This window comes from Dermochelys coriacea, chromosome 22 (assembly GCF_009764565.3).
Source record: "Dermochelys coriacea isolate rDerCor1 chromosome 22, rDerCor1.pri.v4, whole genome shotgun sequence".
NCBI lineage: Eukaryota > Metazoa > Chordata > Testudines > Dermochelyidae > Dermochelys > Dermochelys coriacea.
This window is the reverse complement of record NC_050089.1, coordinates 10,481,281-10,502,059: the sequence shown is the minus strand read 5'-3', so window position 1 is coordinate 10,502,059 and position 20,779 is coordinate 10,481,281. Positions and strand designations below refer to the sequence as shown.

General features: G+C 44.3%; 1 protein-coding gene across 3 annotated transcripts in view; it reads left to right on the top strand.

Moving 5' to 3' along the window:
* Positions 1 to 20,779, top strand: part of UBASH3B (ubiquitin associated and SH3 domain containing B) — a 108,133-nt gene that overhangs the window by 61,711 nt on the left and 25,643 nt on the right. Inside the window, exons 2-6 of one of the 3 annotated variants that reach the window (XM_043500752.1) lie at positions 2,046 to 2,099; positions 2,889 to 3,075; positions 5,834 to 6,059; positions 10,143 to 10,312; positions 12,741 to 12,949. In XM_043500752.1, the coding sequence (XP_043356687.1) occupies positions 2,046 to 2,099; positions 2,889 to 3,075; positions 5,834 to 6,059; positions 10,143 to 10,312; positions 12,741 to 12,949 (846 nt within the window). Of the gene's footprint in view, positions 1 to 2,045; positions 2,104 to 2,888; positions 3,076 to 5,833; positions 6,060 to 10,142; positions 10,313 to 12,740; positions 12,950 to 20,779 lie in introns of those variants that run through there. The other 2 variants (XM_038380816.2, XM_043500753.1) reach the window with 2 other exon arrangements.

Here is a 20,779-nt window from a genome sequence, read left to right as displayed (position 1 = left end):
CGTAGACTAATTGCCCACTCAGGTATAGCTGCTTTTCAATGCAATATATTGATATTTGGGGAAACATTTTTTGTATAAACAGGTGCTATCCAAAATTAAATTGCAGTGTATAGATTTCCTCCTGTATTTTCCTGACTGCTCAACAACAGAACACTTTGGTGCATTTTATTTAATCTTTGTTAGAATAACAGGGAATATTTATGCACTTAAAGGGAAAAATCAGGACGGGAACGTGATCAGTTTAGCAGGAGCTGCACACATTTAGTAGTTTTTCCGTAGGTTATTCCAGGCTGAAAATATTTGCTTTGTGCCCCCTGGTGGTGGATGCTTTTCTCTGCTCTTCTTAAAGCTGAATGAGATGCCCGTATTTTCATATCCATCCACTTTGATTTTCATGCTGATCAAAAGGCCAATAAGTAGATCATTTTAAAATCCTGTTAGCAATGGATCTGAAACAAAGGGTTTATCTATCATGAAGCACACCAAGTGAAAGAGAAAGAAAACAGACATTGCATGCTGTCTTGTGTAAATTGATCAGGCAACATTTAATTTTATTGAGTCTGTAATAAGGTGCATTTGGAATAGATCCAGATTCCATGTATGTTCACATTTAGATAAGTCCTGCTTACAATGGTGCTGATATGACATGTGACGTGACATAGGGGCAGCTAAGAGGTTGAGCAGGGAGCAGGAAGACATTTTTATAAGCAGTGGGAAACCATATTCTCTGTGTTTGTAAATAAAACACTGCAGCCCTTTTACAATGAAAGCTCAAAGAGAGAATATACCTCCTAAGCCGGGTATTCATGCAATGAGGCACTATGTGAATGCTATGTTGCCAACCCCTCACCTTCCAAAATCATGAGTCAGATCCTAGAAAGTCACAAGATTGGCTAAAAACAATTATGAGGTTTTTTTTCTAAAAAAAGAAGAAGTTGGAGTTCTTTTTGTTTGACTCCTAGTTTTTAAGCCTTTGGAGTGTGCTCGGTCACTTTTCAAACTTTTCTGTGCAACCATGAGCACTAGAAACATACTTTTCTTAAAATAAAAGCTGAGATTCTCACAAAAGAAAAGGAGTACTTGTGGCACCTTAGAGACTAACAAATTTATTAGAGCATAAGCTTTCGTGAGCTACAGCTCACTTCATCGGATGCAGGAAAGCTTATGCTCTAATAAATTTGTTAGTCTCTAAGGTGCCACAAGTACTCCTTTTCTTTTTGCGAATACAGACTAACACGGCTGCTACTCTGAAACCTGAGATTCTCACATTATCACATGTCTCCAGAAGCCAGGGCATCAAGTATGACATTAAATATCATGAGGCTGACAATAAAATTGGAAGATCTGGCATTCAACACTGTGAATGGGTTTAGGCGGTCTCAGCACGACACGTCTCTGCCCCTGCTCAAACCTTGCTGCCTTGCAGAGAAAGCAACTCCACTGCCCTCTGCCCCATTGACTGTTCTTGGTGCCACAGTTGACATTAACTTTGCCGCTCAGGTTAGCTAAGGCCAGAGTCTGACTCAAGCCCTCATTTAAGCCGAACAATGGTGCCACTGCTCAGAGGAGCTGAGTTCTCTCTTCTCCCGTAGGAATCCAGCTCACCTGAGGACAGGAAGTAGTGGGTAGGAAGGAGCAAAACTTCAGCCTGGCAGGGGTGGCTGGACCTGCAACAGCTGAGCAGACTGTCCATGTTTGGATGGCCCTTGCCACTACCACCTTGAACAGGGGCATGGTGCAGTGGGTGGGGCATCAGTTCAGGGGGCGTATCTATGGGCCTGGATTGCCTTAATCTACCTGCACTTGACTCCACAAATAGTTTCACTGAGTTAAATTGGAGCATTCATTGAGAAATGCATTATTCACCGGAAGTTAGGACATCAGACTCTGGCCCTTAGTTATTGCCTCTGTCTGCAAATCCAGAACCACAGTTACCAGGGTTTCTCGTGGCTGCAGAGTCCAATTCAAGCAGCAGATGTTACTATCCACTTTCTGTCTACCCATTAACACTAACAGTGGAATATTCTTTTCCTCCCCCTCCTCAGACAAAAAGCACTGACATCCACTGGCGGAAGAAGTGTCCAAGCAGCATGTGACTGGTTGGTATGAAGTAATAAATAATTTTTAAAAGTGGAAAAGATTTATTTACCATACTTTACAGATTGTAATGTGAAATGTTATTTATGGAAGCTCCACGTCATTGTTGATACTAGGGCAGTACCTAAGGGACACAAGCAAGATCAATGCCTCTTTGTGCTAGGCACTGTAAGACATATGGTCAGAGACAGTCCCCGCCCCGAAATGCTGACCATCTCAATAGGCAAGGTCAAGAAAGGTGAGAGAAAGGAAGTTTTATCGCCCCCACTTCACAGTTGTGCGAGTTTGAGATCTAAATTCTCAAAGGAAACAAGGGTTTTTGGGTGCCTTGGTTTTGAGTGTCCGCACTGAGAACAAGTTAAAGGGCATGTTTTTCAGAGAGTACTGAATCTTCTGCCTTCTGGAAATCTGGCCCCTTTAACATGTTTCAAATTGGGTACCCAAATTCTGAAGCACTTTTGACACAGGGTCACCCAGAGAGCCTATGGCAAAACCAAAGACTGAACCCAGGTCTACTGAGTCCCAGTCCAGAGTCTTAACTGAAAGAGCCGACTTCCCCCCTGCTTAGTAGTATTAATTGGGCCTCACTGGACATATAGACAGCAGAAGTGTACATTTCCATGCCTGGTCCCTTGGAGATCAGTGGCCCCAAGGCTAGTAACATGTGGGGAGTGGGGAAGAACTCTAATTTTGGTTCTTTCTGCTACAAAAATATGCGTCTTTTTTATTTAATCTCTTACTCAAGGTTTCTGCTGTTCTTGAATAGCCACCTCTTCCCCCCTCTCTCTCAGGTTGTTCTCTCATGTGGGGGACCCATTCCTTGATGACCCCCTGCCTCGGGAATATGTCCTCTACCTGCGCCCCACCGGCCCCTTGGCTCAGAAGCTCTCTGATTTCTGGCAGCAGTCGAAGCAGATCTGTGGGAAGAACAAGGCTCACAACATCTTCCCACATATCACTCTTTGCCAGTTCTTTATGGTGAGCCAGCACTTCTCATTCAATTGTCCTGTGCGTCTTTTTTGGCAGCAACCATTACCAGGTTCAATCAGGTTGAGTTACATATTTCTCCAGTCATTGTAAAATGCTTTGTGCTCGAGGGAATTCAGGGAATATTATTACTGAGTTTGCTTGATGCACACCAGGCTGGGAAGCAAAAGTCCATTCCAAGCCACCACTGTCTTAACAGAATAATATCACTGGAGACTAGGTCCCTGAAATCTGCTGAAAAATATGTTTGCTCATTTTTCATTAGGGTTCTAGGAGACGGTGTCCTGCTGGAAGTCCTGCAGATGCACTGCACTTCTGTACGGTGTTATATCCAGGGATCTTTTTAAGCACTACTTAAGCCTCACGGTTCCCCCCGCTCAAGCAGAGAAGTGTCACTCTACACACTTTACAGATGGGGAAACAAGCACAGAGGGGTGACCCTCTGGTCACAGAGTAAATGAATGCCAGAGCTCAAAAGAGAATTCATGAATCCCTTGTACTAAATCGGTATCAGCCACAGACCAGTGTCAATATGGTCTTAACGATTGTCACATGTATCACTAAAGTTCTCATCACCATATCATCCGCATATCTCACTAGGTAGAATATACACAGATGCTCCTTCAGGAGGCCAGTGTTTGATTCTTAGGGCAGCCATATCACCATCTTATTCTTTGCTTGGCTGGCCTTTCCCCAAAGAAAATCAAATCCATAACCACTTTTAATCTCACCAGCTCTTCTTCGGTACCAAACTGGAATAACCCCCAATTTTAATGTACTAATAGCCCAAAACTCAAATCCTCCTGGCTAATCATGGACATATTAACCATAAAAGAGATTACTGAACAGACATCTTTAGCCTGCTTCACATATCTTCATGATAAACACCAGCTACCCAATAGAGCAAGGTCCTTTCTACAATAAGCATGGACTCAAAATTATAAAGGAGCTGGGCAATTGTTGGCAGACAACAAACAATCCACTTAAAGTGCACCTTAAAAAGTATGTTAGCCAAAAACATTTTGTGGGTAACACATACAAATGGTGAACTCCTTGATTTATCCTACTGACTGTACCATGCAAGAAAAATGGGAGAAAATGCTAAATATTTCCTTTTGCTCTGACAGGTGGGACAATATCTGGCATCGTATGTGCAGAACATCCTGTTCTGTTTTTCATTTCATTCAGAACAAAATTCTAAAGAGATATTATCGGACTCCTAGGCAAATGCTTAAAGCTGGACTCGCCCCGCATAGCAAATATTGGAGTTGTGGCAGCTCCAATGCAAACCTGTCTCGGTAGTCTTTGAATGGCAAAATATGTCCATGTTTTGGAAGAAAGTGTTTGGTGCTCTAAGGCGACTGGGGTAGAGGTTTCCCCCACATCAAACCTCTGTTTTGGGCATTCTAGGAAATCCACCTTGTTTGAGTAATGCCAGGAAATGGATTGCTACAGCACTCAGTGGCTAAAAGAGACATTTGACGGAAAGGGAAATCTGCTGTCCCCTGCCCCACACACACATTCTTTGATTGGCTGACTGAGCTAAGCTAAAAAAACCCTAACACTAAATAGAGGCACAAGCTCCACCTATGAATGGAGCTCTTGAGAGCTTTACAGAGAGACTCCAGCTAGATTGGGCTTCTGATGCTTCTTTTTTTGGGGGAAGGGTGCGGGGGATGTTCGGGAATTATTTATCTTATACTCAGGAGTATTTATCTATGAATATTTCATACTGTGTTAATATTAAAGCTGTACTCCTGCTGTGTTTTCTTTGTCATTGTATTTGACTATATAAGAACGGCTATGGTAAAACGTCTGAAAAATAAAATCAAAAAGCAAGACACCTGACCCTTCTCTTCTGGGAATCATAAGAAAGAAAAAGTTCTTCCTCCGAGAGGGTCACTAATGTAACTAACTTTGGAAGGCTACTATGGTGATGGGCATGATGGAAACATGATAATCACTGGAGCAGGCCTGGTTTGCCATGAGTAATTAGATATGGATGCGTCTTTATTTCTTCGGAGACAAGATTAGGGAGGTAAATGGATCAGAAATCTGTAAACAGAATGTCTGTACTAGCTAAAATAAAAGGGGAACACCCAGGGAACCATTTACAATGGATGAGATAACAATGGATCAGATAAGCCTGGAACCTAAGGTGAGGTAAAGAGTAAGTTGTGTATGGACAGTGCATGCTGTCCTGGGATTGATTCCTATAAAGTGACCAAGCCAATCCCAAAACGTGTAATGTAATGTATAGTAAATGTAATGTAATGGTAAACATATGTAAAGGAAGAGGTTTGCTATGTAATTTTGGGGGTGTGGTATGCCTACGCCCACCCCTATGCTTGAATCTAATCAACTCAACATAGCTTTGCTGTATGCCAAATAAAGGAGCCTGAGTGACAAGAGCGGACGTGAGCTCAGTTCTTGGGGAACCAAGTGGAAGAGGTCTCAAGGGAATCCCAACCACTAGGCCATACAACAAATGCAACAGGAGAGTGAATACCTCTGAAGCTGGTTAGCTGAAACATTTGAATGCAAATCCATGGAAGAGTTTTTTGTATTCACCCAGCTCTTGGTTGTTTCATTTTGTTTGATATATATGCTAGTTCTTTACATTCTCCTACTTCGATGAAAGTCCAAGGTGTAAAACCATTCAGGACCATCACCCTGAACACTTCCTTTCTTCTCTGAGTATACTACAAGGGTATATACAGTTCCAGTGAATGAATTCCTGCCCCCTAAGGAACATGTGTCCTGCTTCTATTGGCAGTGCGAAGACAGCAAGGTTGATGCGCTCAATGAAGCCCTGCAGGCCACAGTGATGCGATGGAAATGCAAATTCCCTGCTCCCCTGCCTTTAGAACTCTACACGTCTTCGAACTTCATTGGGCTTTTCGTCAAGGAGGACAGCGCTGAGGTCCTCAAGAAGTTTGCGGCGGACTTTGCTACAGAAGCTGCTTCTAAAGTGGGTGAGTACACAGGAAAGAAATGTCAAAGGCAGGCTATAGGGGCTCCAAGCATTTTAGCTTGACTAGTGCCAAATATTTCTGGTATGTCATGGTAAAATGCACACACTGTGCTGCCAAAATCTTGCCAGAAAGTCCTGACAGAACCTCTGGAAGGGTTGTTTGGGAATTAGAGTCCAATCCTTAAGGGAGAGATGCCCACACCACAACTGGCCTCCTTGTTAGCAGCCTAGACTGAAGACTGGGTGGGGAAGAGAGACTGAACTGTTTTCCCCCAGATGTGGTCTTTCCAAATCAGGGTTGAGGCACTTTTAGTGGGGCAGTGTCACTCCCTGCACAGTATCCCTTCTATGGTAAATAGTAAGGGCCAGAGTCTCAGCTGGTGTAAATTGGCAAAACTCCACCCAAGTCACCAGCTGAGGATCTGACACTGAATAAATTGATTTGATTCCAAAGGTTGGTCCTCACACTAAATTGGTCCTCCCCAAAACATGCTCTTCTTATAATTGTATTCCTCTTCTGTCAATATTTCATTTATGCTAAAAAAAAAAGCTTTATCATAAAGGAAGCCCTTTTAAGTGACCATTAAAACAACTAGCTAATTTTGTCCAGTGAATAACTGTAATCCAAGATGCCAGGGACTAGAATATACACTTTATTTAGCCTATCACTTATGTTTCAAAGGGCATCATTTTCATGGCTACACACTAACCGTCGTCTTTGGTAGGCCTGACATTTTACAATGACTAGCCAATGACAAAACACTAGGCTAACAGGAGGCACGCTGAGGAAGACACCTTTTTTAATGCTGTCCATAGAAAAGCAGTGACATCTAATAGCTAGTGCATGGAGTTGGGAGTCAGGACTCCTGAATTTTATTCTCGACTCTGAGGGGAAAGATGTAAGAAATACCATCTCCAATACAGGAAGGTAATTAGCCCATTGACAGCAGTAAGACTACTCGTGCTTAAAGTTAGTCAGGCGCCCAAGTGCCTTGCTGAATCAGGAGCCTATTCAGTGTCAGTGTTATCTACCCTCCTTGTACCATGCAATTGTGTTGCCCAGTTTGGTGCATGGTCTGGGAAGGTGGGAATTTTGCTTCTTTGAAGTATTCAGCCTTGGCCACTGTCTGAGATAGGACCTAGATGGCCCATTGTTCTGCTCTGCTTTAGTGATTCCTCTGTTCATAGATGCCCCAGAGAGCATTTTCAGATGCAAAAGTTTTGATGCCATTCAGAAGTAGGGCTTTCAAGCTCAGGGAAGTGATGTTGGATTTTTAAGCAAGGCTCCAGGGCTAGGAAGACAAGAGAGGAATACCCCACCATGTGTTCTGGGGTTTCAGTACCTCTTCACAGAACCTATTGTTTTCAGTTCAAAGAGCACAACCCATTTGCTCTGAAGTGTTATCTCCTGGAAGGGAAGTTGACATTTGACAGTTCTTTAACCTTTCAAACAGACATTTTGTCTCTGAGGCTAGACTTCCTGCTCAGCTCACTACCTCAAGCGGCGCTGGCACAAGTTATTTCCCCACCACAGACAGAAAGTGCGTTTAGTTTCCTTACAGAATTTCTGCTTCCCGGAAGCAAGTCCGACTCTCCGTGAAGATGTGTAAAATACCTCAACAACCAAAGGGAAACCCCTTTCAGCCTTTGTACGTCCAGATGAAATTCACCACACCGTCTTGGGGACCAGATTCTCTGGCCTGCTTACCATCACTTAGCTAATGCAAAGAGAGAGGAAACCTGCCCTAATTCTCTGCTGGAGTGTCCCATGGCATATGGCAGTGGCCAGCAGGCACAGAACCAGAAAAACTGACTCCAGTGCCTCCTTGCCCTGGTACAGGGAACAGGACAGGGGGATGGAGTGGGAGTGGCCACAGTTCAGTGTGCTCTGGTGATCCCCGGCAGCTATATAGCCCCTGAGGGAACAGCCACAAGGCTGAAGCAGAGCATCAGAGAGCTGTAACCAGTTCCGTGTCATCCCACCCCTGCAGCACACAGCATAAATTGGACACAGCAAAAGATGGTCCTAGATTTTCATAGGCTCACATATCATGGGTTAAAATGCATCAAATCAGCGGTTCCGTACATATGGGGTAGAGGGAGGGATTAGAACTTCTGACTCTCATGAGTATGTTGCTGCTGGTCCAGCACAAGTAGTATAGCTGCAAGCCCCCATCCAGAACTCAGAACAGCCACCATTTAGGTGCTATAGTTAAAACAACAACAACAACAACTAAGTAGATATACTTGGCCTTCTAGAATGCAAGCTGTTCTTGAGTCCCCAGGAGTTTCACCTGACAGTGACCTAGAGACACTCACTTTCAGAAGAGGGAGGAAATGGCTGGAAGCTTTAAATATCTGCTTTTTTTTCTTTTGAGCGTCCTAACACAGTATGAGCAGCTGCCCTCACTACTTCTAGTCCAACCAGAAAAAGGAACAAGCACCAACAATCTCAAGGAAGCCTGTTCCCATGAGATTTGTTCCTCTTAGACCAAATGTTCCTCTAAGCTAATTCTTACGGGTGCATTGCTAGCACACAGCGATGTCGTGTACCCACATTCAATGTCCTGGGCCCTTGTCAGAGATCACCTCTGTAACGTGTCCTTTTTTGCTGAATGAGAGAGATTCAAATGGGTTGGGCAAGCGCCTGATATTTTGGTTGGGAACCAAGCCTCCAAATGTCTGCCAGTTTGTCTGTCCCTAATTTTTAGATGTGGTTGAATGAGGAAAAATAAGTTATTTTTACAATTTATTCCAGTTTGAACAGTTCTGTTTATTATGATTTATATAAAACATAAGAATGGCCTTACTGGGTCAGACCAAAGGTCCATCTAGCCCAGTATCCTGTCTGCCAAAAGTGGCCAATGCCAGGTGCCCCAGAGGGACTGAACTACTAGGTAATCATCAAGTGATCCATCCCCTGTCGCTCATTCCCAGCTTTTCTTCACCTGTGTGTTCACCTTTTTTAATTCCTTCATTATGTAGGTTCTCTCAGTAGCTTCATTTCTTATCCTGGGAGTACCCTCAACCTACCTCAAACTGTGTGTGTCTCATTTTAAAATACTTCATCACTGTGGGTGAAGTCCTGACCTCACCAAAGTCTGGCAAAATTCCTGTTGACTTCAGTGGAGCCAGGATGTCAAGCTGTGTTAACCTGAATATTTCAACTTCAACATGAACTCTAAGATTCCCCGGTTTGTGTTCTCCACCTGTAGGAGGAAAAGAGGGCAGAGCGGGGGTGGGGGGGGAAATGTAATGGATGCATAGGATGACAGACAGAACAGGTAGAAAATACAGAGTGGAGAGACCAGGAGAGAAAAGATCTAGTGTGCGGGAATTAGAAAAACAAGCCACTATCTATTTTTCAAAAGTATTGAGCATCCATGTCAGAGGCAAATAGGAGTTTGAGAGTGCTTACCACCTTTGAGCATCAGACGTCCACCATATGCAGGAACCCACTCTGACCAGCCTATTTTTGGAGAGAACGTCAACCCCTTAGATAGGGGGAAAGGCTGCCCTTTAGCTAGAAAACAACCTGGGACCTCCAGAGCTAAAAGCATGAGCCTCTGTAGCTTGAGCCTAAGGACTGCTAAACCCTGGAGCTGCAGGCAGTCTCAGATTCCTCTCCTCAGTACATCAGGCACATAGGCTGGGGAAGCATAGGCTGACCAGATAGCAAGTGTGAAAAATCAGGACAGGCGTTGGGGGGTAACAGGAGCCTAAATAAGAAAAAGCCCCAAATATTGGGACTGTCCCTATAAAATCGGGACATCTGGTCACGGTAGGGAAGCATAATGCAGACTCAATAGGCAGTGGGTTATACAAGATTTCATGAGACATCCCTGGTACCAAACACTCCTCTAATCAAATTCCTAAGGGTCAGACTCAGATCAATGGTGCATTACCAGTGCGCAGCTCTATAGTTTTGATATCAGAGACCAGACTGCCATTTGTCTTCCTTTGCTAACTGAAAAGTTTTGCTCAATTCTCCTGCACTAATGGGATGAATGCTTTGAAAATGGAGCACGAGTCTGCTGTTCAACGTGACAGTCACTCGTTTTTGATTGCATCTTTCTCATTTCAGATGTGCATGTAGAACCCCATAAGAAACAGCTGCACGTGACATTGGCCTACCACTTCCAAACCAGCCACTTGCCCACGCTGGAGAAATTAGCACAGAACATCGACGTCAAGCTAGGATGCGACTGGGTCGCCACAATCTTCTCTCGAGATATAAGATTTGCTAACCATGAGGTAAATTTTGGAGTTCATCTCAGTTTAAAAAAAAAAAGCAATCAAATACCATTGCAGTTGATTTGTATCTCAGTATTGCTGCAAAGCTCCAAACTGAGATTGGGTCCTGCTCAGGTACAAAGGCACATATCATAGAATATCAGGGTGGGAAGGGAGGTCATCCTAGGCCCTGTCCCAAGGTGTTTACAGAGACGCAGCCTGTTCCCCAAGGCGTCTGTGGCAGAGCCAGAATCCAGATATACTCTCAGAATTTAAGGCCCGAAGGGAGCACCAGAATGTCCAGTCTGACCTACTGTTCATCACAGGCCACCTGCACACTAATTCTCACAGCTGAAATTAGACCAAAGTATCACAGTCCACAGAAAACTAGATTATGATGTGCCACAGGGGGAAAATAAGAGGGACCAAAGTATATGTCCAGCACTCCTATTGATTGCAGTGGGAGTACCAAATGCTCAGCAACTCTGAAAATCAGGCACTTTTATTAGGTGTACAGTTTTAGGCATGCCCAAGCATGAAAATTTTGGCGCTGGGATATTAAGGGACAGTGATTAGTTTCCATCTTCCTCTGAAGATACTGGCCACTGCCAGAAACCAGGATACTAGAATCAATGGAGCCACAGTCGGCTCCAGGCATGACAAGTCACATTTTTTTACGGAGCATACAAGGGACATAAAAAGGACAGAGTTGCTCATTGGATGTTTGCTTTGTGATGAAAGTTGCTAATGCAGAAGTCAGGCAACAAGCCTTTTGTTGAAGTGGAGGATGGCTGTGCGTATTTACAAGGAAAAAGAAAAGGAGTACTTGTGGCACCTTAGAGACTAACAAATTTATTAGAGCATAAGCTTTCGTGAGCTACAGCTCACTTCAAAGTTTTTTTTGTTTGTTTGTTTGTTTTTTTTCCACCAAATGCATCCGATGAAGTGAGCTGTAGCTCACGAAAGCTTATGCTCTAATAAATTTGTTAGTCTCTAAGGTGCCACAAGTACTCCTTTTCTTTTTGCGAATACAGACTAACACGGCTGCTATTCTGAAACCTGTCATTTTACAAGGAAAGTTACTGATCAACATTTGACTCTACTTCAGTTAGCAAAGAAGGTTACTTGCCATTCTATCTCATGATCTACAATACATTCTAGCTCCCAGCTGGCAGAAGGGAACAATTGCATTCAAAGCAATTTTTTTTCTCCATAAGAACAATTTTTGTCCAGCTTTACAGGGCTTTTTGCCCTTTTGTAAACATGTAACAAAATAAAACAAAAATCGTTTAAATCCCATCCACGCTGTCTTGAACATTACAGGTTATATTTGTACACTCACTCACACCCCAATACGTGCATCTGTGTGCACATCAAATACAGGTTATATTTGTACACTCACTCACACCCCAATACGTGCATCTGTGTGCACATCAAATACACAAACAAGCATGAACACACAAAACGGGATATATATTTTCATCACATCACAGTGCAACAGACAGAAGTAGAATTCTAATTACTCGCTACTTCTCTGCCTACTTTGAAACCTGAGCCCATTCATCTTAAGAAATAATTGTAAAATGAGATGGTCTAGGCAGTACTCTCCTCATCGCCTTTAATTTTGTTTTCTTCATGTCCTCGTAAACAGTTCTGAGAGCAGAATATCACGGGTTCAAACATATTAGCCCAGTGACAAAGGGTCACTGCCCCACTTTAAAAGCCAATAAAGAGTGGGGAAGAAAAATGCTCTTTTAACTGGAATGCAAGTAAACACATAGAAGATGATCCTTGGGAACCTCACGTGTGTAAGTACAAAGTCCCCAATTCAACTGCAGGCTGGAGCACATGTTTAACTTTTAAGCACGTGAGCAGGCCCCAATCAACAGGATGCTTCAAGTTAAACACATGCTTACATTTTTTACTGAATCAGAGAACAAGAAAGGGGAAGAATTATTTAGGATGGCACAAGGAGCAGCATGACTAGGAGCAAGGGAATGAAAGGGGCAAACAGAAACTGAATACTGAAAACTTCCCGACAATGAGGACTGAATACTTTCCCAATGGGATGTGGCAGACAGCACATTCTAAAGATGTTTTTTGTAGATGTACAAGGCCAGAAGGGACCACTGTAGTCTCTAATCTGACCTCCTGTTATAAACTAGACTGAACGAAGCACTAGGACTAGGTAATATAATGCAGAAAGCTGAGACTGCAGCAGCTCGAGTGTGGAACTGGGTGATTTCACAAGGCTTTTCCATCTTTAATGCCTATCATTCATTTCTATAGTCCCCTTTGCTCTCTCTTTTACTGGCCTAAGAAGGGTTAATTGTTAGTTGGGGGAAGGTAGTAGACAGCCGGGGAGATTCATTCCTTCAGCCTTCTCACATGGCCCAGGATTCTGTAATGCCCTTCTCACATGCTCTCTCTTTCTCTTCCATCTCCCCAGACACTGCAAGTGATCTATCCCTACATCCCGCAGAATGACGACGAGCTTGAGCTGGTTCCAGGGGATTTCATTTTCATGTCCCCAGTGGAGCAAACCAGCACCAGTGAGGGCTGGATTTATGGCACTTCCCTAGCGACCGGCTGTTCTGGGCTGCTGCCTGAGAATTACATCACGAAGGCAGATGAGTGCGGCACCTGGGTGTTTCATGGGTAAGCAATGCTCAGGCTGGGTTTCTGGCTGCAGGAAGCGACAGTGGAACTCAGCTAGTGGGATTCACCTAATACAAGTGATAGTAGAGTAAACAAGGTCTCTCTTTGTCACTGATGTTGGGAGGACCATACAGTCACAGAAACACTCACCTGAACAAAAGGAATAGCAGGCTCTATTCCTCTTCATGGGACCAGCAAACTCAACGTAACTACTCAAGGAGTTCCAACAACATGATTCAAAGGGTCACCACCAACCATTACAGGGCCAGAGGCAGATGGCAGCTGTAAAGGCACATCCTTGCAGTAAGAGGGGTGGGCAATTACGAAGTGTGCTGTCCCATAAAGAAGTTCGCAGTGGCAAGAACAGGAGCATGAGCCATAGTGGTCCTTGCAGCTCCCTTTGTAATGGAATGTTACAGAGCGCGCATTCCTGCAAGACCATCTCTCTGGGGAGGTTAGAGCCATTGTATGTGATGCCTGAGCATAAGGACCCAGGATTGGGTTAGATTTCCCAAGGTATTTAGGCAGATAGCAGCCTAGTGGGATTTTCAGAAGCACCTAGGAACTTAACTCCCATTGAAACCAATGCCTGCCTGCATCTTTAGGTGCCTAAATGCCTCCGAAAATCTAGCCCTTTGTGACTAGCCCTCGCCTGGCAACACAAGATGAGGGAGGGGAGAGAAGGAAAGCATCTTCCTGCCCACTATCCCTCTAACAGGACATTGCACCTGCAAAATCCAAGCCACAATCTGGCCTCTAACTTTTAAGTTTTTGATGGGGGAAGTTGCAACATTTTTGGGAAGGAGTTGCAAACCAAATGTAGGCATGCCTTATTTAAAACTTCAATGGACACACAAGTCTTCTGGGGAAAGGCGGTTAGGGTGGAGAGTTAATAAGCCAGTGCTGGCCACTGTGTTAGCACAAGAGAGCCAGAAGCATGAAACTGACTAGGAACAAAAAAAGAAACTGACCAAAGAAATCTCCAAGTTGAGTGAAATGCAAGAAACAAAACAACAGAAAGGTTCAGGATGGTTTTTTGTTTGTTTTTCACCCTTTCAGTTTTAGTCACATACGGTGCGGTTAGTAACAGATGTACACCCAATGGCTAGTTTCATTTTGCAGCTTTGAACCACATATCAATGCAAATGACTACCACTCCTTTCAAACAGGACCTGAATTCCCCCAAACCCAAAGGTCACATTCCCTCAGGTGGGCATCAACATACAACTTCAAAACAGAAGGGCTCACATTTTGTAGGTGTCTGTCATGTTGCTCTAATCCATACTTTATCTACTACTCCCCATGAGACAAGGGCTGCTGATATATGGTTTCCACATTTCAGTCAGATGAGGCAAACCTTTCTAGATCTCTGTGCAGGTATTTACATGGTACCTCTCCATCCCTCTAATATCGCCACACCTCCCAAGTAGTTATGAAGTTATCTTCGAAACACCCCCACGAGTGGAGGAAACATCTCTGGTAACCAAGGCCCAGAACAGTGAAGTGATTTGACCAAGGTTAATCAGAAAGTCTGTGGCTGAGGTGGGAATGTGCCACAGAGTCTAGTGCCCTAACAAGACCATCTTTTCTCAACAAAAACCTCACCGACCGCAATGCGTTTGCCGTCTGTGTTCGCACACTGAAGCTATTCTACAGCAAGCTGGCCTATTTTATTCTGAAATCTACATTTTTCCTCAAGGAAACTCTGAAGGAGTTTTGGGCCTGAGCACCAATACATTAAAAATATTATTAATTAATGATTATTATTATTACTAAAGAAACTAAAAGGGAAGCAAAAGTTTGGCAATTCCAGCAGTTCTTTGTCTCCAGGAAAGGGAAGAAAGGAAATGCCCCTTTCCCTGATTACCATTAAAGAACATAAATAATGAATCAAAGCAGGCAATATGGAACATTTATCAAAAACATTCTTACATACTCAGAAACAGACCAATTTTACATAACAGATTCCCACGGTGCATATTAGGTAATAAAGTGCCATTTAGAAGCAAGCAAACTTAGGACAAGTTAAATTCAACTCCCAAACTGCAGCCTAATGCAATGTACTGCAGGCTGGATTTTCATAATAATTGGAAAGCCTCTAAGCATTCAGACTATCTTTCCAGGCACACGGGCCCTGGTTTCATCATTGCCAATGAAAGTGAACATAGATAGAAATACTCACTGCAATACTACGGATCCGCCCTTGGGAAAAAGTGGCAACCCAGTTCACTGAGTTATGATCATGCGTCAGGCATTCAGAGGCACTCAGGTTCCAAGGGGGTTTGAAACAGGTGGCATGTCGATGGAACTGGGGCTCACACCGAGAATACTGGGCAGCCCTGGAATTGGATAAAAGTGATAATGACGGTGAATATTTTCCTGCTGATCACAATAAACATACTTCATGATCATATAACGTGTACCATCCCAAATGGATGCCGAAGCGCCTTCAACAAATTCTTTGTACACAACATCATTGAAAAGTAGCTATTGCTGGGGTGTTGGCCAGCATCCTGGTAGATAGCCAGCTGGACCACACAGCAGTCAGGAGATGACAAATATTCACCTAGGACATTGACGCAAGCCCAATATCCTACAAAATAAGATCTTCAGTGTCCAGGCATAACCTGGCTTTTGAAGGTCTCCTCTGAAAGACCCCTCCCTCTTTTCCTGCCCTCCTTGCTCTGCCAATATAGTAAACTACAAAAGCTGGAAGAGATTGATTCAGCTCTGCAGGACTTGCATGTTATTAATTAATTAATTAATTAATTAATGTATTTATATTGTGGTAGTGCATCGGAGCCCTAGTCATAGACCAGGACCCCATTGTGCTAGGCGCTGTACAAACACAGAACAAAAAGGGGGTCCCCGGCCCCAAAGAGCTTACAATGAAGAGTCCACTGAAGGGTTCCGTAGCACACTAGGCCACCCCTTCTGCCTAAGGACAGCAAGCCTGGCTAGTTTGCCTAACAACATGCAATGGGATGTGCTTAGAGCAGGCCAGCTGGGCTGTGTAATGGGAGCTTTTCCATGCCAAAGGGCTGCAGAATGACAGTGGGATCACTTCTCAGCTGCCAGGGCAGCAATTCCTGAGGAAATGCCCAATAGTTGGGGACCCTTCTCCCACAGTCCTGTAAAACTGTGGTATGTGCATGGGCGGTAGGTACTGAAGGTCAGGGGAGACCAAGCCTCCCCTAACCCAGACTGTGGCCCCACCCACATTCTGCCCCAAAGCCCCGCCCTCGCTCCCCCTTTCCCATGAAGCTGATGGGGGCTCAGCTCCAGCTGGTGCCCTGGAGCTCGGGGCAGGGCCGGTGCTCCCACACCAGTTTTACGTTAAGGTCACACCAGCAACTTCAATGGGAGTGACGGCCAATTTCACATAAAGGAGATGGGGGTACTCGCCTGGGATTCAGAAAACCCAGGCTCAATGCCTTGTTCTGCTGACATCCTGTTTGACCCTGGGCAAACCACTGAGTCTTTGTGTGTCTCAGTTCCCTTATCAGTACAATGAAGATAATAGCACTTCCCAACCTCACAGGCATGTTGTGGAGGTGAATACATTCAAATGTAGGCGGTGCCAGTGCTAACAATGGGAGCCATATAAGAACCTAAGAAATAATGGAATTGGGCTCCTTTGGTTTTGCTTTAATATGTTTTGCTGGTGTTTCCCCCCAAAGTAAGGAATGTAGAAGAAAGCTTGGAGTTTGTAAATGTAAACTAATGGCTGTTCTGTTACCGACACCACGGCATGTTTGAATCACACAGAGGAGGAAAACATAAGGACCACATCCCTCATGTGGTGTGAACTGGTCTAGCTGTACAGACCTCAGTGGAGCTACCCTGATTTACACCAGCCCAGGGTCCGGCCATAAGTATTGCAATAACAAAGTGCTTCCTCTCCTGCATTATTTAAAACTTCGGTCCTTTCCTTCTAACCATGCTATTGTGCTGTAACAACTCAGAACCAATCTAAGCCACACCCCAAAAAAATAGCCCATCCCAAGTCCTTCCTGGAGGAGAGTTGTCTGCAGGCTGTTCCCTAAGAACCCATTTGTCTTTGTGAATTACTGCCCTGCCAACTCAGAGTCAGAAACTCCCTGCCTGCAGCAGCGTCTGGAGACTGGAAGTGGGAAGCCCAGCAGAGCTAGTTATAGGCAGCTTCCGCACAGGAGCCAAAAAACCAGATGCTCAGCACTGTAGGTCTCTCTCGTATGTGAACTTAAAGGGACAGGACTGTAAAAACCCGACCATTGTCATTGTGTGGACTCAGACCAGCTCAAGTGGAGGCTGCTGAAGCTGGAGGTTTGGGTACGTGCTTGAGCTGCTTGGCTGGAGAGGTTTATCTTGTTTGCAAAGGCAGAAGTACTCTCCTCCCCCAGCCTCATTCTAGCAGCGCTTACAAATTGCTGCATTAGATATTATAAGGCTGCCTATTTCTGCTCTCACTTATAGGGCCAAAGCTACTCCTGGCCTCCTTCAACAAGTCTAGGAGGGAAGAGAAGAAATCCTCAATTCCCAAGCCACACTCAGTCACCACTTGGGCGTCAGTAGCCCCTTCCACTGCTGCAATCCCATTCTACAGCTTGCAGCAGCTGGTCAATCCACTGGCTGTTGCTCCCATCTCCTCTAAACTCCAGTGAGTGGGGACATTGAAGGAACACTCCCCTGTCCCTCCCACCTCCCTTGAAAGCCTGTAGAGGATTTACCTTCTGCAAAACTGGTAGAGACCCATTTGGCCAGCCTTTCCTCAGATCCTGCACCGGCTTTCCAGGGCTATATAGGAAAAGGCATACTTTGCCCCCAGGGAAGGATCAACAGTGCTGGCAGTGATGTTGTCTGGAAGGCAAGGAGCATAGTTGCCTCACCCAGAAGACAATAGATATTTTTATCTGGTGTCTTCCAAACAATGAGCTATATGTGGAAGATGACTAACTTGAACTGGCTTCAGTGGTTTCTATTTTCCAGTCACCAGCAGAGCAAGGGAGACATTGGCAAAGTCCGATTTATGGCATTTTTCCAGCCACAAGATATTGGAGGTTGCAGAGAGGTTTGTTTCTGCCTCATCCTAATTCTTACCCATTCCTAGCATCCATGAATGGATGCAACTCTGTTGCATGAACTTTAAGGAGGGATAGGTGGAGAAACAGCCTCTAAGAAGCGATGGAGCAATTGCTCAGAGATAAATGGAAAACAGGAAACTAGACAAATCACTTTCCATCCACCTGGATCAGCATCTTCCCACACTATCACCTGACTAAGGCAGTAGGATATAAATGCTGCTGCTGCTGGCCATCTTCAAGGGTTGAGAAAGGACCAGGAATATGCCAGCTGCGCACTGCTGCCCATTCCCATCGGGTCTCTCGGCTGTGCCTTTTGTCTGCACGGCCACTGTGGGGTTCAGCACAAAAGGCAAGAAGCTATGGCTTGATAGTCACTTTGAAGGGGATCGGAAGTAGGTTCCAGCATGCAGATTTCCTGTACTCTACAGTTTGGGGGATATTTATGTCAGTTTCAGGGCAACTGCACTTTTATTCCCTCTCTGTGGTCCACCCAACACGTGTCACTGAGGCTTCACTGCTCTTGGGCAGAGACTTGCATCTCTCTCCCTCCTGACTAGGATGTTTTTAAGGCTGCACATTTCCTTACCCACATTGTGATATTCCCAGCAAGCCAGACTGCTTAAACAGGCCCGTGTCTGTGCTTTGCTTTCTTTTCCAAGGTTATGAACAGCATAATTGCCAGCAATTATAAGTCACAATACAACTCTTTCTAGGCAAGCAGATTAATTTTTAAGTGAAAGCATCACAAAGAAAACTTTTTAAAAAACAATGTAAGAACTAAACACTTGCTAAAAAGCTTTCCAGAGGTTACCCCCAACTCCAGCCTTGGGCTCTGGTAGGTGTCAGTCCTTCAAAACCCACAACTACATTTCCCACCTGTTTACTAGTTCATAACTGTCTCAGATTCCAAGAACCCCGGCTGGGCAGTTCAGCCATTTCTTTGTGTAATGTGGGCCTTTGATCTCCAACCTCCAAGAACAGCTCATTAGCGGACAATGACTCGGCTCCTCAGGGCATAGCTTCAAAAGGCTGGGGGGTTTGCACAACTGCAGAGAAGGAATTTCTGTTAACCTCTCCCTAAGTATTTTTGAGGAAATCTAATTCATACCTATTGTCTCCAAGGTCCATTCTTGTCTGGCACATTTTCAATATAGTCCTTTGAACTCTCCCAAGCCTCACATCACATCCCCCTCTCCTGTCCGGAGAGCTTACCGACAATCCCAGCCCACCATAACACATAAACTTTGCATTTAATGCAATTGACCCTGAAGATACTTAAACTCAATTCATAAGGTCTCCCAAGGATATGGCAGGATTATTGCCTTATCTGTCACAATTCAGATCCAAGCTTTTGGTTCATGGGCTCATCTTCCTGGGCTCATCTTTATGCCGCTGCCCTGTGTACCATTAAGTCTCTCTAAAAAAAACCAACAACCTTCTGCAATGCTGCCGACAGTGGTCTGCACAGAAATTGTATATTGTTCTTCCATCTTCCCTTAATTATCTCTCCACCCTTCAACTGTGAGCTCCTGAGAGCAGGGACAATTCCTTGTCAATTCCAATTCCTTGGAAAGTACCAAACACTTGGTGGGAGCTACTGTAAATTATAGTAACAATTATAATCCCTGCTTTCCTTCTGGCAAGTTCCAGGTTGTTCAGAGCTGGGATTTCTACTTCAAGTATGAAGAGTGTGTGACGGAGAAGGCAGTCTCATGGCAGTTTCAAGACTGTACCCCAGAACAGCTCCCTTGCTTCTGTTGCTCAGGGTGTGCAGAGGGGCCTTTCTGTGGGCTATGAGGATGCTGTGATCTGGACAGAGGACTGTTCTATTGTCTATAAATCCTTTTACCATGCTCACTATCTTAATATCTGAGCACCTTCCAGTCCTGCTTTGCAGCCCACACTCCCCTTGTTAAGGGGTTTCTGGGGGGCAACCGAGTGTAGTGTCCTACCTGAATGAGATAACCCTACATATTGTTCCATTGGTAAGCCCAAATATTTATTTTTCTCATAAGGTAAGGGGGCATTAGCATCAAGGGCATGATACTTTTTATTGTTTGCTGGCTGATGATATGATCTCCTGGCAGATCACCTACTAGCAAACACAGACAACCTATTTTCTTCCATTGGTAGAGAGAGACCCCTTGGTGCAAGTCGAGAGTCTTCTCCTGACACATTTAAAGCAATTATCCAAGCGCAAAGAGAAGGTGGCTATCTCTGTGTCAAAGCAAATGCCGGCACACATTAATCCACGAGTTATTTTTAATGACTAAGAAAATGCACATCGCAGCAAGATCTACTGCAATCAATAGAGGGTTGGTTGAAATTCTGTAATTGCCTGTTTTAATTTACTCCCGAGGATGTTGGCCTAAGCCCTTGAACATCTTGCTGGGATGGCTTTATTCTGAGCGTGCCCCATATGATTAGCATATTTAATGAAAAAGAAAAAGTAAGTGATCTATTCTCTAGGTAAGGGAGAGATACTCTCTTAAGGAGATGGCACAATTAATCCCTTTTCTCTCACACCATCTGTAAAACTGGTGTAAACTCTATTGACTTAAATGCAAAAAGAAAAAGAATTGCAGTGGAATGCATCCGATGAAGTGAGCTGTAGCTCACGAAAGCTTATGCTCAAATAAATTTGTTAGTTTCTAAGGTGCCACTAGTACTCCTTTTCTTTTTGCGAATACAGACTAACACGGCTGCTACTCTGAAACCTGACTTAAATGCAGTTACTCACAATTTACGCTGGTATAATTCAGATAAG